We start from the raw sequence: 18,935 nt of genomic DNA on the forward strand, positions 1-18,935 counted from the left end.
ACAGCACATGGATGAAGAGGTGGAGGAAAAATATTAAAAAGGTTTGGCCTGGTGGAGAGAAAAGCTGGTGCGGTGTAATGCGCTCTTTCGAAAAAAAAAATATAATAATAATAAGAATAATAATAATAAAAAAACAAATGGGACAACTTGTGAGTGTGGAGAATTATTAATTTAGAGGATGGTGGAGGGGCAGCATGATGATTATGTGTTTGCACTGGAACTTGAACACAGTGGAGGTACAACAAGGAAGACACCGAACTTGTCATCCTGTTCAAGTGGTTTAAGTGCTTCTGGACCTCAAGCTTCTGCCTGGAAACAGGCAACCTACCGGCACAAGATAGCGAGATCAGACCACAAAAGAAGACGAAGAAGAAGCAACCCGCTGTTAGTCCCACCCTTCTGCTAGACGGGCCACTGCTAGAAAGAAACTCAGAACTCATTCAAATCCGAGTCCACCGTTACCACGCCCACAACACACACAAACAAGACAGTAACTGCTAAAGACCACGGAGCGATGGCAATAACTGCTAAAGACCCTTTAGCAGTGAAAAATGAAGAAGAAACGGAGGTTGGCCATCACCACCATAGCTGGGCGATGATGATGGAAGAAGGGTAGCTGCCGAAGCTACTGTTGCCGACTCGGTGACGCTGATGGGTGGGTCTGTGAATTGATTGAGTGATGATCATGGTAGTGTGTTTCAGTGAGGTGCCGAGAGAGAGAGGGAGGTTTGAATTGGTTGAGATCCGGCGGGCGGTCAAGGCAAGGTTGCCGCCCGCCGGAAGGCGAAGAACACCAAGATCTTTAACCTTGCTCTGATACCATGTAAGAATTTATGTATTATTGATTGATGTTGTTACAAGATTGATTGATATTGTGTTATGTATTACAACTCCTATATATAGAAGAGAAGGTGGTAGTAGGTGTAGTGTAGTGGAGGTGGTAGGTGAAGTGGGTGCTAGTGGAGATAGTGGAGGTGGTAGGTGAAGTGGGTGCTAGTGGAGATGGTAGGTGGAGGAGTAAATTGGTAAATTCTAACACTAACACTCCCTCGCAAACTCGACGGCCTAGGAAGGACGAGTTTGGAACGTAAAAACTCATAGCGATGCCTGTGAAGCCCCTTAGTGAAGAGATCTGCTATCTAATCAACAGATGGAACATAGTGAACATGATGGCTGCATAATCCAAACCGTCTCAGCACTTACACAAGCTAGGGACCGGTACTTTGACTCAGCACTTGAACGTGAAACATTACGTTGTTTCTTGGCACTCCAAGAGATGAGGTTTGGACCTAAGAAGATACAATAGCCTAAAGTGGATCACCAAGTATCAGGACATCCAGCCCAATCAGCATCAGAGTAGGCATGAAGAGCTAAAGGACCAGAGGAAGGGCAAAAAACTAACCCAATGTCTAAAGTGCCTTTGAGATAGCGTAGAATGCGCTTAACAGTAGCAAGATGTGTGGTTCGGAGGGTGCTCATGAACTGAGCAACATGATGAACCGCAAAGGCAATGTCTGGACGAGTTAGAGTCAAGGTCAGGTATTGTAGAGAACCAGCCAGGTGACGATACTCGGTAGCATCGGAAAGGGGATCCCCCTCTAGGGCAGAGAGTTGGGTTTTTGCACTTAATGGAGTATTGCACGATTTGCACTCCACTATAGAACTGTGGCGCAAAAGATCAATAGTATACCTAGTGTGAGATAAATATAAGCTAGAACCTAGTGAGGACACCTCAAGACCCAAAAAGTAGTGAAGGGGACTAAGGTCTTTTATCTCAAACTCGGTGCCAAGAGTAAAAACAAAGCAGGAGAGCAGAGATGACTCATTTCTGGTAAGCACAATATCATCCATATACAATAGGAGAATCATATCTTGAGACGAGCATCGATATACAAACATGAAGTGGTCAACTCAGCTTTGAGTGAAACCATACTGAATAATAAAGGAGTTGAACCATTGAAACCAAGCACAAGGTGCTTGTTTGAGACCGTAGATAGCCTTACAAAGTTGGCAGACGTCATTAGGACGTTGGGGGTCTATAAACCCTGCCAGTTGAGTCATAAAAACAGTCTCTTGAAGAAATCCATGCAAAAAAGCTTTCTTGACATCCAATTGTCGTAGAGACCAACCAGAAGAAACAACCAAGCTAACAATAGCACGAATAGTGGTTAGCTTAACCACGGGACAGAATGTCTCATCATAATCAAGGGCATATTGCTGATGAAAACCCTTAGCCACTAAGCGAGCCTTGTAATAGAACCATCTGCTAAGCACTTAATCTTCAAAACCCACTAGCAACCAACTGCATTCTGATGCGAGCAAGAAGGAACCAAGTTCCAAGTTTGAATTTTAAATAAAGCATTAAATTCAAAGGTCATAGCAGCCTGCCATTCCGGATATCGAACAGCTTAAGAAAAACAAGTAGGCTTCTCACTAGAAGACGAAATCTGAGCTGCGAGGGCATGTGGTAAAGGATAGCGCATAGTGCCATCCGTGCGAACCAATGGTCTCTGGATCCCATCACGAAGACAAGTGACCATGGGATGTATTTGAATAAGTGTTGACAAAGATGACCCAAGGTTTGAAGAGGACCCATCAGGTAAAGAGCCCAGTGGTGCTGGTGGAGAGCTTGGCATAGAGTGTGAACTAGGAGCAACTGAAGGTACATCTATCACAGGAGCGGAAGGCGTTGATAGTGTTGTGGAAAAGGTTTAATAAGCTTGGATGCAAGAATGCTGGCAATAGGAGAATCTGAAGTGGATGCATCAGGGGCTTGCTGGAGAGGTGGATTGCGAGTACATTGACATGTAGCTGCTGGAGAAAGGACAGGCACAAAGGTAAGATTTGAAGTTTCTTGAGAGCGGGAGACATTGCCTTTGAGTGTAAGGAAATGGCGTCTCATCAAAGCGTACATGACGGGAGATGTAGACCCTGTTGGTTACTAGATCAAGGCATCGATATCCCTTGTGCTGGGAGCTTTAACCTATGAAAACACATTCAATATATCTTGGCAATAGTTTGTTAGTAACATAATCACCAAGATGTGGGTAATAGGCACACCCGGAGACTTGAAGATCAATGTAACATGGTGTATGACCAAATAGATGAGAAAAAGGAGATTCCCATTGCAAAACTAGAGTAGGAAGGCGATTAATAAGATAGACCGTAGTAGGCACTGCTTCAACCCAAAGATTGAGTGAGACACAATTGGATTCAAGAAAAGTACGGGTCATTTCAAAGATGTGGCGATGCTTGCGTTTAGCTAGACCATTTTGTTCTGGAGTGTGAGGACATGAAAGGAGATGGTGAATCCCTAGAGTCGTGCATAATTCAGCAACCGAAGAATTAACATACTCTATTCCTCCATCACTTTGAAAAGCTTTTAGAGAACTATCAAAATGATTTTTAACAAATGCAAGAAAGGTTTTAAAATGGATAATAACCTCTGATTTGTGACGCATAGGATAAATCCAAGTGTAACGCATGAAATCATCAGTAAATAAGACATAATATTCATATCTAGATACTGAAAGAACTAGAGATTGCCAAACATCATAATGAACTAATTCAAAAGGAGCAAAGGCACTTATTTCATTATTGATGGAAAAGGAAAAATGTGTGGATTTACCCCATGCACATCCCTTACAAAAGGATTTTTGAAAGCGAAAATCAGATGATAACATTTTATTAGACCCTAAATAAGGCAAAACCTTATGAGATGGATGAACAAGGCGACTGTGACAAACTGACGAAGGCAAGATAATAGAAGCAAAAGCTTGTGGAACAGGATGAACATATATAGAGACCATCCCTACATAGGCCCTGAAATAGAAGAGCACCAAAGGTCAAGTCTGAAATGTAACAATGATTAGCATCAAAGGCAAGTAAGATATGATTATCCTTAGTAAATTGAGCAACCGATAGAAGGTTCTTACACATAGCAAGAACATGATAAACATTGGGAAGCTAAAATGAAGAAGAACCAAGGGGTAAGGGCATGTTACCAGTGTGGGTGATAGGAAGATTATCACCATTGCCAAGAAAAACTAAATCTGATCCAGTATAAGGGGTGCAATTCTACAGAGGACGAGCATCTTCAGTCATGTGATGGGTAGCACCAATATAAAGATACTAGTTTGGGTTATGAGCTATCTCAGGCTAATAAGACAAATGGGATTGTTGAAAGGGCAACGGAGAGGCCTATTACTGATAAGCTTGGGGAGGATAAGTCAATGGAGGAGATTGTTGTGCCAATTGAAGACCAGCAAAGGTAGTATGAAAAGAGTTAGTAGGTGGGCGCGCGAGTACACCACCTAGGATACTAAAGAGCCATGTGCCCAACACCATTGCACAACTGACAAAAGGAACTCAAAGATCCAGCAAAACCTTGAGGAGCTCTGAAACCATGATTGTTGTGGTTGTGATGGCCCCTATTTCGATTTCAATTCCTATTATGTCCCCCACGATTACCAAAACTAGTGCCTTATCCAGAACTAGGATGGGTTTGGTTACCATAATACTGTTGGGCCAAAAGAGTAGTTTGTGGAGATGGAATAGCAACAGATGCTTGAGCCTCGTAGGATAGGAGGCGAGCACGAAGGTCCTGAAACGAAGGTAATGGGGAAAGTATAGGGTGGCAATCATAATCATTTGATAGCCCGAGCCCAAACCACGAAGAACATAAGTCACTAAATCATCGTTGGACACCAGTTGGCCAATCGAAGCTAAGACCAAACAGATTGAGGAGACTAACACCAAACAGATAAAGTAGGCCAACATCCAACAATAGATAAACAACCAAGCCTAGAATGGGCTTAATTAGTGTTTGATCGGTATGAAACCAAAATAAATACTCAGGGTTACGGACAACAGGTTGGCCTGCAGTGGTTGGGAGAAACTCCGAGGGTTAAGGATAGGATCCATCAATAAAATGCCAAAATTGTGGCCAATAAGAAAGGGTTTCATTTGAGAACACCAAAGAAGATAGTTGGAATCAATTAATTTCACAGTCATTAAATTGGTGATGTGAGTAACTGAAAATGTAGAACTAGAGGCCATAGAACCAGATGAACTAGAAGTGGATGTCATGGCGTAGCAAACAGAGAAGAAAATAAGTTGTTGAATCAAAGAGGAACCGACCCAACAAGAATAGAGGACTAGGTAGTTGATCAGGGAAAGGAAAATTGTGGAGGGCAAAAAGGCAAAGGTGGAAGATTAGGTCGTGAGACCCTCTGATACCATGTAAGGATTTGAGAATTCAGTAATTGTATCCATCTCAAAATAGAGGTATATATAGTTGTTACAATGAGTATGAAAAAAGCATTACAGAAATTAGGGGTAATCATAATCAAACATAATCCTAAATCTAGGCCTAAATATATGTAACAGAATATTTGCAAATATACAAATAAGGAAACAGTCAATAGACAACTAAGGGGGTTGCATAACAATATGTTTAACAATATAATCTTATCTACAACACATGTGACCCATACAATAAAAAGGAATAAAACAACTAAAAATTACATTATTCCCATCTCCCTAAAAAGAAAAATCAAAGGAATTGAAAGGAAAGGAATTACTCCCCCAAATCTAGATATAAAGGGAGGTAAAACCAAAATTAGTTGTAGACCCTACTTCTCCACTCTTTGAAAAGAGAGCTGGCTCTACTCATTCAAAACACTCCGCCAAAGGCATATGTGCCATGTCCACACTAAACTCTCCACCTTAAAGACGACAAAAGAAATAATAAATTAAAAAAAGGGAAGAGAAAAAAAGGGAAAGGGAGAGGGATTCCTCTACAGTCCTTATCACAACAAGGGACCATGACTTCCTCCCATTGAAAATGAATCAACAAATGATCCTATACAATGAAGATATGTAGGGTCCTAGATATGCAATATCAATTAGAAAATAAATGACCTCTTCACACAAAATTGTCAAGTTTAGAAACCTTTTCTAAAGCTGCTAGGATCTATATAAGGCCACTTTCAAGAGGCATATTCGTGTGCCAAATGAATTTAATGTGGAGGCTCCAACTTCAGGGCACCCTCCTTGCACCATAGATCATGGGTTTGTTGGGGGGGGGGGGGGGGGGGTTTAAAGTGGTAAGGTTTCATTCTTGAAAACTCAATGGGTCTATGGTTACTATGGGTATGAGGAATTTTGATGCTTTTATTAGGGAATGTGACTTGATTGATCCCCTTTGTCTAATGCTTGTTTTTTTGTGGTCTCACCTTCAGTCTAATCTGGTGTGTTGTATGTTAGCTTTTTGTTTTCTTTGGGTTGGGAGGAAAGGTTTTCAAATATCAGACAGGGGGTGCTCCCTAAAGTTGTATTAGATCATCGTCCTATGGTGATAGAAAGTTGTCATTTTAAGTGGGGGATATCACCGTTTAGGTAAAAGAAAATATATCGCTAGACCATCAATCTTTTAAGAGATCTTTCGAAGAGTGTTGGAGTAGGAGTAGGTGCCATGAAAGAGGGGCTTTTAAGTTTATGAGGAAATCAAAAATGATCAAAGGAAAATTGAATAGGGAGATATTTGGAAACATAAACGGGACAAAGAATAAATTCATTAGAAAAATGAAAAGTAAGACGAAATTGAGTCCAGAGATGGTCTTGATGACAATTTGTTATTAGGATTTGTATGTCCAGTTACAGTATATAGATGATACTATCTTTTTCTCTTATAGGGAAGATTCTAAGGTAGTTAATTTGCTTTCGTTATTACAAAGGTTGGAAGTAGTTCTAGGATGTCCCATAAAGAAGCTTCTACTTAAGTATTTAGGTCTGCCATTGGAGTCTTTTTGGGCCCAGTGATAGAGAAGATTGGTAAGGTTGGAAGGCTGAAAAAGAGCCTTGTTTTCTAGAGGATGTAGGTTCACTTTGGTACAGTCTATGTTGTGTAACATTCCCATTTATTACTTGTGTTTAAGATTCCAATTAGGATGGCTAAGAAAATTGACAAAAAAAAAAATGACGAGGGACTTTCTTTGGGAAGGACGGGTGAAGGGAAAAAAGATTATTTGGTGAATTGGGAGATTGTCTCTCCCAAAAGAGAAAGGGGTCTTGCCATTGGAAACATCATGGCAAGGAACATTGCTCTACTAGGAAAGCTTCTATGGAAATTCCCTTTAGAAAGTAATACATTTGTCATTCCAATATAAAGACTAAATATGGGGTTCAAGCGAATGGTAAAAGTCCTTCTATGGTTAATAAGGGTAATTGTTGATTTCCATGGAAATCTATATCTAAAATATTTCCTCTTTTTTTTTTTTTTTAGATTCTTATCATCAAAGTGGTTAATGGTGTGTATACTCGATTTGGGAGGATGTTTGAGTGGGTGACTCTTCCTGTGACGTGTTGTTTCCACATTTGTATCGGTTGGCTCACTCCTATTCATTTCTATTGCGTTTATGGCTCATTTCTATTTGGTTCTGATTTCTTGGGATTTCAATTTATTTTTAGAAATCCCAATGACCGGGAGACTCTTGAGTTGATGTCTTTGTCGGAAATGCTCAATGGTTTTTCCTTGAGACCAAAAGTTAGTGCGAAAATTGGATATGGGTACGGGGACACATCATATACACACATATATTGCATATTATATATTATTCTCAGATGAAATGTTGTAAATTATATAGAAATATACTTAAAATTGAATAAAATTCACAAAAAATATGAAATTTCTATATCCAATTCATGTGAGAGACTAAAAATATTGCTTTATTAGCAAATGCAATGTTTTTCTTATCATATAATGTAACAAATTAAAGGATGCAAGTGTCTAAATTGATACGAGTGCTGGAACACATATCCCACACACTTACCCATGTCATATCCAATGGACACGGGTATTGTGTGGGAAATAGAAGAGTCTATGTAACACAGACCATGAGTAGTTGGATTAAGGCTCATTAAGCCAATCTAAAAGATTTCAATGCATCAACTTTCTGTTTCAAATAATTCCTTAATTTATTCTAGGACATGTCAATTTGTATGGGCTTGCTATGAGATACTTGTTCTCACATTCACATTTCCCCAATAATAGTGTCTATAAACTTTTTTTCCCTCTTCAACAAACAATCATTATCTTGGCATCTTAGTTATTGTGTCGATGTGCATTACCAATTTGGTTTTTTAAGATAATAGCTTAAAATATATTCTCTAATTCCACCACTTCATGAAATCTTAGACTGTTTTCCATGGCTAACAACATTCAATAGGGTTTGATAATATTATGCATTTGTGAGCTCTCCCTAACATGGGTTTTTTCAAACCATTTGAAAAAGAAAAAAATAGGAAAATGTCTCGTAGCTCAAATTTTGTAACTCAAAAGTGGCTCAAATGGCCAAAACGACGTCGTTTTGGCCATTTTTATGTTGTTCTGTACTCAAAACGACGTCGTTTTGGCCATTTGAGCCACTTTTGAGCCACAAAATTTGAGCTATGTAGCATTGTCGAAAAAAATAATACACAGATTTCTAAAATATCCCATCACCGCCCGCTGCCTACCAGCGGCTAAGTTTGGCTTGCAGATTCTGAGCCCCCAAACTTGGTGGTGCATTTATCAGCCAAAAAAGGGGAAACGCTGAACAAGAACACTTCATTGATAGTTATATCTCCATTGGAATTTGGTGTCTCTGGCACTGCTCATATTACATATTGTCATCTATTTTTGCTCTTTGAATAAGTCCTGGAGGTGATTTTGTTTGCTTTCTGAAAAGACTGCTCAGCAGTTCAGCATTATCCACAAATGTCTACCTCTATAATATATGTTTCCTACTACACATACTGCTCATATTACATTTGTCATCTATTTTTGCTCTTTGAATAAGTCCTGGAGGTGATTTTGTTTGCTTTCTGAAAAGACTGCTCAGCAGTTCAGCACTATCCACAAATGTCTACCTCTATAATATATGTTTCCTACTACACATACTGCTTATCAAAACAAAAAACTAAATAAGGAGATCACAAACCTACCTGCCTTAATCATCTTAGGTATTTGATTTAGATGCAAACAATTGAAGGGCAAGGAATCAAGCATGAAATAAAATTTTGTCCATTGCAAATCCATTGTCAAGATATTAGAACCCAACAGTAATAGATCATGGAAGGAATTCACTTTTGCATGTAAAAGTTTTGTTCATTGCAAATTAAGAATTATAAACACTTCTAAGAAGGCATGCATCCAAAAGTGTCCATTCTTTTAGTCTCTAATTTTTAGAATTAGACACTTGGGGCCACACATGTCCTTCCATATGAACGCATCACAAATTAAAAAATAAAAAATAAAAAATAAAAACCTTGGGAGTCAATAATTAAAATCAAAACATTGCAGATTTACATCTATTAAATTTCCTCTTTAATACATATTATTTTAGGAACCCTCAAGTAAAAAACTTTCAAGTTGTTTAGGGCTGAGCTTTTAAAATAAATATTAAGACTTCATGTTCACACAACATCTCAAATGTGGAAAATGGTTTCTTCTATAAATCTATTTGTAAATTATAACACAAAACTCATGTATACTAATAAAATATATTTATTTCCTGCCAGGTCCAGGTAAGTACTTGTTGAAAATTCCCATGTCGGTGTGTTGGTCAAGATGATGGTGGAAGTGGAAGTTGTTTTATGGCAGCAAAGTGATGGCAGCACTGCCACGAAGACAATGTCAGTAGCTGCATTGACATTGACAGCATATTTGCAAAGAATCTAAGAGTCAACCTAGGACAGATTTCTTCAAAACATTCCCTCAAATAATTAAGACTGAGTTTCACGTCATTCTAAAAGATCCCAAAATGGGACAAAAGCATAGGAGTTAGCTGAATAAATTTGTCAATAAATTGAGTCAAATGTCTATCGTTTCTACCAACTGATGTGACCATGGTAGTTTTGAAATTAAGGGAGAGAATCGAAAGTCATTTGTTCTTTCAGAGTGGGGAAATGAGGATTCACAGCAACTTGTAGATCACCCATAAATACAAACAGTGAACATATTAGCATATTACAACATAGATGGCCTTTTTAACATCTTAGCACTCTTCCCCATGGCAGGTATGGGCAAGGTAAACCAAAAACTCATGTCAAGAAAGAAAAAACGATTCAAGTCATACATAAAATTTTGACAAAAGATAAACCTAAACTTAACAGAAATTTTTTTAGGTTAAATGTAAGTTCATTTCCTGAATTAAAAAAAAAAAAAAAACCAGATAAATCAAGTTAAACGACAAAACCTGTGCATGAATGTATTCAACTTTTTTTATAACAAATTCGGTGTCCTTCTTCCCTTCACGTTCAAGGAAACTGCATATATATCCGGTCAAATCCTCCACAGTACTTTGACGGCAAACAACCGTCAGGTCGATATCTCCATCAGGAAGATAGGTTTTCAGTGGCACTGAGCCAAATGGGAGAACCTGCAGAGAAAATTCAATCTGTTACATTTTGGACTTGGTGAATAGCTTTATGCAGATACTTCACTTAACTAATAAGCTAAGCACAGTGAACTCAACTAAACAGCCTTAATCCCAATTACTAAAACAAAGCATGGTTTCTTGTTTCGTTTGAAATTAGTGAATGCACAAAAATGAAAATTGCCGTTGGTGCTAACAATTACAGTAGTTATCTGCAATGACTTTGTTTCTGCATGTAGACATAATCATAATGATAATTTTGATACATTGCACAGAATAAAGAAAAGAAATTTTAGGGGAATAAATAGTCAAACATTGAATAAATGTTCTCATAAGTTAAGAAATAGGAGCATAGTAAGTAAGCTATTGACAACAATAAACTCCCATGCTGAATGAATGTTCTCATATGCTAAAAAAGCTCAATGTGGCTCGTAAGCATGAACCTCAAGGACAAAGAAATAAAAGAATAAAAGAATGCCAAATTTTTTAAGAAAGAAATTTTAAATGAGCAAGGATTACTTCCATCACCACTCCCGTCAGGTACCCAGTGCATTTGAGGATCATAAAAATTGGCATGCTAGTTATTTCAATGAAGAAGCAAATAAAATGACGTACTAAGGTATAGACTATAGTTTGGCTAGTATTTGGGCAGTGTTACTGTTATCCTAGTTTGTCCAACAGCAGCAAGAAATACGTGTCTAAAACAATAACCAACCATAGTTACCCAAGCTTTTTGCTAAAATGATGCATGTTCAGTTGCATTGAGGAGCCAAACAAATTAGGAAAATGAGGTATTGAGTGCCAAATACTGAGTGCTAGGTACAAACGTCTCATCAGCAAAAGGGGTGTGATATCCCCCAAATCTTTCATCTTCGTAACATCTTTTACGTTTTAATTTTTTAATGAATGGACAGGGTAAGCCCCCTTTTTGGCGATTTTGTTCATAAAGCTTTCTCATAAGAAAAAGACTAAAAACTAATGATGACATCCTAAGAAACATAATAAGTGCTAAACCAACATAGTAAGGATGATAATTGACATTCACGTGTCATACATGATATACTTTAGTACCAATACCATTGCAAAAGCTTGAAAACAAACCACCCCACGTCATGAACATTGAAGAAACATTATGATTGTTTGTATTTCCATGAAAATCCAACTTGTGAAAACCCTGTGATTCAACAGCTATTGCATGGCCAAAATACGAATGATAGGCTTTGAAAGACTAAAGCAAAGGCTATGGGACAAATGATTATCAAGAAGCCTTTTGGGTCCAAAGAGAAATGTCCATGGCAGAGTTTGGGGTCTTTAGTTAGATAATTATTCTAACCTAGTATAATGTTGGACAGATTTTATAGCATTTATTATATCAGGTTTTAGTAGTTAGCTGTATTTTGATAATTGCAACAATTGCTAGAGATAGGAAGTATATTCATAGTCCATGAGTCATAAATTGGGCCAAGTGATGTCATTTGATTTTTATTCAGAGTGTAATTGATCTAGAAGATCTAGTTACCAAATATTGTTAGTTTCCAAAATTGGACTCCTAATCTTTATAGAAGTAGGATCATCTTTTAGCCTATATCTGTAATCTCAATGATTCAACGTAGTTGATATTATGAACGATTAATATTGTGTTTTGTGTGAGATTTCCTTAACCCTTGAGAGGGCAAGCTATTGTTTTCTTCTTCTTCTTCTTCTTCACGAACAGACTTTAGTTACTATTCTCAGGTTTACAGTTTACAACCATCAAAATGTTACCTTTTCAACTCCTAAACCCTAGCAGATCAAGCTTACATTCTTCCTTACACTTTGGCCACTAATTCACACTACAACACCATAAAATAGCTGCCCACATAAATCCTTCAACTAATTTCAGAAATCCTGGAAGTGCAACTTTTGATAGGCCTCCTTTGCCACTCCACCAGTAGCTCTGCTTGGTCTTGCTCCCTTCACCCGCCTATCATATCAGCCCGGCTTCGTCTTGAAAGTTAGGAAAGACAATAATATAAAAAGAAATATTCAACTATGAGATTATCGTGCTGCCCAACCAAAGTTGGCCTTCCAAAGACCCTCTTTCTATGTGCCAAAGCATGCTGGATTTCATGTTCTATTCTTCAAACTCAACAAGACAAAGTCTACTTTGTCATTTCGGTGGACTGAATGTTCAAAGCAGAATACAAAGAAAAGCAACTGAGATTAACAGATAACCAGGGAGGATAGATCACCGATGGAAGTAAGTACAGAATTATGAATCATCAGCACCTGAGAGAGGGGCAGAGGCACAGACGAATGACAAAGCATGGAACTAGTCCTAGCTTTGAGCCTGTGTCCTAGGTTTGACTTGGTTGGGACATGGGACAAAGTTGTGCATTCACATGGGATAGATGTGGTTGATACTTTGCCCTTCCTTTTTGGTTTGAACTTATCGGCTCCCCTCGACCAGAGAATCCATGAATTCCAGGCACCTACAATAGCAGCATGGATGGGAAAGACAAATAACCAACCAACTATGTATGCCTCAAAGCTTGCCTTCCTTTTGTAACTCATAGTTTAATAAGGGGTGATGCTTAACCTACCCTTCATTCAAGACAGGAATGGGCTAAGGGCCTCCCTTTGGAATATGAGCTGGAGGTTTCAGCATTTTCGGAGAGTCCAGAAGGTTCAGTGCTTGGACATGACAAGGGTGGGTTCTCAGTGTTGAGGACAGGAGGCCTAGGTAGGGGGCAGTTTTCAGAGAGCTAGGAGTTAGCAAGGGGATATAGTCAGGTAAGTCGTTACCAATTGAATCTAGTTGTTCAGATAGCCTCCAACACTTGCTACACTGATTGAGCCTCTCTAGGAAATCTCTTTTATTGAGTCAATCAGCGGCTACTATGCTTCCTTTCAGAGTCGACGTGCTTCCTTATTCTCAAGAATTTCCACCCTCCAGTGTTGTCTCATTAAAAGCATTCTTCTTGTCGTTTCAACATTTCCTCGTATTTAAGCTTTTTTGGCCTGAAGTTTTTGTCTAGCCTGATCAGATAATGGTGGTCTACTTTTGGACATAGGGTTTTCTATTACCCAATTCTTCGTTTACTAACATAAAACTCATACTACACCGATTTGATGTTTCAAAGAAGTAGGTGGTTGTTAACCACCAATGTTTACATATGTAACCTAACCCCTTGTTCTATTTATATTATAGAATTTGACAGTGCACTCTCCAACGATGACAGATTAGATTTACCTTTGAAGGAGAAGTCCGGTGACACCCCGCCAATCTCCGGGTCAAACCTTCAAGCGCCAAGCCCAAGCCTGAACACCTTTTTCATTCCTCTTCTTTATGAATTGACTCTGAGAGCAATTTTGTAACGAAAAATCTTGGGAAAATGGTAGAGAAGGTATCCTTGGGAGATATCTCAATGAGGAAAATCAGTTACTGTGAAAGGCACCAACAAATGGAATGAATGAGAAAGCAGCCAGCTGAGCTGGAAGACCAGGAAAGCAAGCACGCTTGGTTTGGGGAACCTTCAGTTGAAAAGCCCAACCCACACTAGAGGGAAACTACAGCCTTATAACTAGCACATATGGATCAACTCCAAACGATGTGGAACACATTCCAACACACCCTCCTGCATCACAACACACACTAGCTGGACAAATAGCCCACCAATCACAGATCCAACCAAGCTCTGATACCAAGTTGAAAAGCCCAGCCCACACTTCTCCTTAAAACACAGGTATTAAGGAGAGGGAAACTAGAGCCTTATAACTAACACAGATGGGGCAACTCCAAGCGATGTGAGATACATTCCAACACTTTCTATTTACCTTAAAGTACAAAGAAGGCCAATCCAGTTCTATACAAAAACCAGACAGGCGTACCCAATGGCCAGAGGCAAATCAATTCAGAGTCCGTAGGATCAACACCATTCGAAGGTGGGTGGCCCGCTCGCCAAGAATAGTTATGTTTGACTAAGCTTACACATACACTCACTTACGTGGTTCAACCCCAAGACTTCACACCAAGCCTTCAATGACATAATATGTAGAAAAATCAAGCCCAACCTAGCCTTTTACATGTAGAAACCTTAGAAACTTTCTCCCTCAAAACTCTACCCTAGAAGTTTTCCATAATCAAAACCAAACACAATACCTATTGCGGGCAATATTAACCCAAGTTTCATAAAATTATCCTGCATTATCATGGAAAGCTAAAAGCACATAATATAAATAGAGCTTAAATATACATACATACACAAGAAAAAGAAAAAAGGAAAATTATAATGAAAGTAAGGAAATGCCTAGCCATACATTTAACATTGTAACTGAAAAAAACTCATTAAAGTAGGTGTAAACGATTTCTCACCTCTGTCCCAAAATATTCTCTGATTATATTTTGAAGGTAGCCAATAACTTCATTCCTCCTATGCTCAGAAGCCACAGTTGGTTGTATGGTAGACAATATACGTTGGACACTTTGCTCAGCTACCAGCCAAGAATGGGCATCAATTGATGTGTGTGAGGGTGTATTAAAGAAAGAGGAGGAAGATGGCAAGGATGAAAAATACTCTGCTCTTTTCATTACTGGAAAAGCCTTAAGTTTTGGTGTCCAGAAAGAAACAACAGAAGCCTCACAAACTTAATGCCCAGTTTTGGTTATGCAACCAATGGAGTACAAAACATCTTCAAAGACCTCTAGAATAGAGAGTGAAATGAATCTGAGGGCTTTCAGCAAAACTAAAAAAAAAATGGATGCATCCAGTCTTAGGAACAGCCTAACAATGATTTACAGAGCAAGAATAAAATGAAATCATCATCCAAAAAAGTCTTGGATGGACAATTTAACTAAAACTGAGCAGAACTTACTCAAGAAAATGAGAAGTTTAAAAGGAATTGAGAAGATAGCCAGCTGATTTGCCACTCCAAAATAGCTCCAACATACTTCTGTTTTGTGAAGCTTTAAGCACTACGTTTTCAGGACTACAAATACACAGAAGCTCCATGATAAGAAACCCCAGGATTACTGTATTAGCTAAACACATTGGTACTTTCTTGGAAAATTGGACAAATTACAGTTACTTTGGAAAGGAAAAAAGAGTGTGAGATATGCATTCTCAAAGATAAAGGAACTAGGGTCTCTTGCTTCGGGTATAAATGGGAGGCAATACTCTTCACAACATGGGAGAAATCAGGTTAAAGGACACAGACAAATGAGAAACAAGCAAGAGAAGGAAAAAACCTAAGTCTTCTCCTTAAGGAAAGTCTAGAAATGAGAGTTAGGGTTTCAGGGAAAAGGAAATGAAAATCAGAAACAGAAAGAGCACAGATTTGAGTAATAAGAGAACAGATCCTACCATTGAATAAAGTCCGATTATTGAAAGAAAAGCCCAAGAATTGAGTTTGACCAGCAAATAAAGGGAAAAGATTACAAGTTCTCTGAAAGTTGAAATGATCTTTATTTGTTCAAATGACGGAAAAGAGGCACAGAGTGATTATACTAGTGGGTTACAATGGGAAAAAAACATTTTTTTTTCCTATCCATATTCGCAACATTGCAAGGCTGGCATTAATGACATTTAATGCATATTGGTACTTTCCCATTTTGCATTGTTCATACTAATTACTGATAATGTTCACATAGGAAGATAAGTACGTATTTAATACCCCAACTCATTACTAAGTTCCAGGCCATCTTTCCTTCTAAAAACTGTTAAATACATCAACTTTGGAGGAATCTCCCATAAATGTCACACCAACACTCGAGCAACTTGTCATTCTTGTAATGAAGTCTAATACAAATTAAAGATGCAATTTTGGAGTGTTGTGAGTTGTTTGGGAGGGTCTAAAACATTCAGGGGTCAGGATTAAAATCATCTAAAGTCTTTATTCAATAGAAACCCCCAATCAGAACTGAACTTTATTATTCTGCGCATACAGAAAATTATAATCTAATCTTCCATTCCACCCTTGTTTCTCCCTGAGAAGGTTGCATACATTCTTTTAGTATCTAAAATTGAGCAATTTAAAATAGTTTAAAGCATCACACCTAGTAAGGGAGTGCCTCATCCACTAGACCAATCCCTTGGTCTTAAAAAACAAAGGTAACAAAAAAAAAAAAAAATTTCTTTCTTTTTTTGCACAAAGCTTGTGAAGATTGAACAAGCATAATCTAGTGGGGAAATAATCCCTGGATCTCTACTTGATTTTATTCTTGCAATCTATTTTTTTAGGCAATTTCTAAAACTTGAACTTAAGAATAATCTCTGGAACTTAGACGATTCATTAAACCTGCTTTAAATAATAATCTCATTTCTTTTTTACACATAAAGGCAAAATAATGTCATTTTTGTAAGAACCATTGCAACTACTAGAAAAATGAAATCATATCATTCTCTTAAAAGATACACATGCATGCTCATTGCACAAGAGAATTGTTTATATTTGGTTGAACAAAGAGAAAATCTCCTCAAGAAATTTCTCTATGTATTGCACATGCTTAGTACACTAAGGCAATAGTATTTGGCAATAGATGATAAGTAATGAACTCCACACCAGAATAGAAACTTCCATGACTCCCATAAGAAAGAAGAATCAGGGGCAGCGCCACTACCTAACTTCGTTTTTCTTTATGTATATATACATAATATATGTATGTTAATCAACCCAGTCTTCATAATTTGAATACTCAATTTCACATATTTTGAATACCCATCTTATAAATTTTGAACACTCAACTTGTTCACTTTAAAATTTGCATGCCTACCTCACAATCTACTCATAGTATCTTTTAATTCTGAATGTAATACTCTCATAAAAAATGTTAGTACCCAGAAAAAGTGACCAAAAAGTATATATATTTGAACTTGGAGTGATTTGAGCCACATTCAAAATGCATCTAGTCCATACACTTCATTTCTGAGTACTTTTCTTGAGACATAGTAGTAGTGTACAAAAACCAAAAAAAGCTCCCCTCACATAAAAAAAAAGAAAAAGAAAAATAAGGTAATACCTGAACAGTTTTTAGTCTAAGTTCTTGAATACCCTGACCAAAATTCCTAGAGCCACCACTAAGAAAGACGTAAAGTGAAAACAAAGGAAAAGGTATCCAAATTTTACCAGCGCTGCTGCCATGACATAAATATGCTACATTATCCTTCTTTCACAAGTGACTCTTTTTTTCATCTCTTATCTTAAAGAAAATATAACATAAATCAGAACCACAACTGGGACAAAGAAGTCCAAATTCACATACCACATACGAAAGTGCTAACTATTGGAGTAATGATGGAGACTCTCCCTACAATTGACTCTAGAATCTCCCTTCTAGTAATACGGAAGTTGTAGATAAACATGAATAAAATATACAAACTTGCAAACTTATGGACCTCTTAAACTCGGGGTCATGGTGCAGCTGGAGCCAAGCTCAAATCCCATCACCTATCAACACATAAAATTTAACAAAAATTTCCACACAAGGACGATTATGTTCATCTATGATTCAAAATAGGACCATGACAAACGTGTATCTCATAACAATTTCCATACCACCTTACTTATGAGGAAAAATTGCCATACCCACCTTGTCTTGTGTTTATGTGGGTGCGTCTGCTTCCCGTATTTTTTTTCATTGCTCATCTTAAAGAAAGTGTAACATAAATCAGAACCACAGCTGGGAAAAAGAAGTCCAAACTAACATACTAAATCTCAAAGGAACTAACTATTGGAGTTATGATGGAGAGATCTCACTACAAATGTCTCCAGAATCTCCCTTCTAGTAATGCAGAAATTGTAGATAAACACATTAAAATGTACAAACATGCAAACTTATGGACCTCTTTAACTCGGGGTCATGGTGTAGCTGAAGCCAGGCTCAAACCCCATCATCTATCAGCACATAAATTCAACAAAAAACTTCCACATAAGAACGATTACACTCATCTATTCTTCAAAATAGGACCATGACCAGTGAACATCTCATAAAAATTGCCATACCCATCTTTGTTTTGTGTTAATGTGGTATTTTAGTTTTCATCAGGTAAACCAGGTGGTGACAATATCCATAACAAGAAACAAACAAGGAAAAACTAGTTCATCAAAGATGTCAATAATTGATTCTTCCAAGAGGTCATAATTACCGCGAACAAACATATTAATCACGAGGAAAGAATTCTTATTATGTTCTTTCTAATAAAGTATACAAATATAATGCTATGACAATATTATACACATAAAGCTCAGACTTGGGAAGTAAAGAACCTCATTGATGAAAGCAAAAACTGTTTCTTCTTTCTCTTATGCTTCCTCTTCTCATTTTCAATCCATTCTTCTTCTTCCTTTTGGGTACCCATGGAGTCTGGAAAGCACAAACACAGCATTTCTAGAGAGAGAGAAAGAGAGGAGTGACAGAATCAGAAACCCTAACCCTTATGGTGAAAGAGAACAAACACCAAATCTTGATTATGTGGGAGACTGAGGTGTGTGTGATATTGATGAAAACCCACTCTTGTAAAACGACCGTTGATGGGGAAA

At 37.8% G+C, this 18,935-nt stretch overlaps 1 protein-coding gene across 1 annotated transcript in view; it reads right to left on the bottom strand.

Moving 5' to 3' along the window:
* Positions 1 to 17,714, bottom strand: part of LOC114257933 (uncharacterized) — a 39,076-nt gene extending 21,362 nt beyond the window's left edge. Inside the window, exons 1-2 of the mRNA XM_028197751.2 lie at positions 14,773 to 17,714; positions 10,239 to 10,421 (exon numbers count right to left, since the gene is read on the bottom strand). Of these exons, the coding sequence (XP_028053552.1) occupies positions 10,239 to 10,421; positions 14,773 to 14,988 (399 nt within the window). The 5' untranslated portion in view covers positions 14,989 to 17,714. The remainder of the gene's footprint in view (positions 1 to 10,238; positions 10,422 to 14,772) is intronic.
* Between the last annotated feature and the right edge of the window lie 1,221 nt (positions 17,715 to 18,935).

This window comes from Camellia sinensis, chromosome 1, assembly GCF_055761805.1.
Source record: "Camellia sinensis isolate YWXY chromosome 1, ASM5576180v1, whole genome shotgun sequence".
In the NCBI taxonomy this organism is placed as follows: Eukaryota; Viridiplantae; Streptophyta; class Magnoliopsida; order Ericales; family Theaceae; genus Camellia; species Camellia sinensis.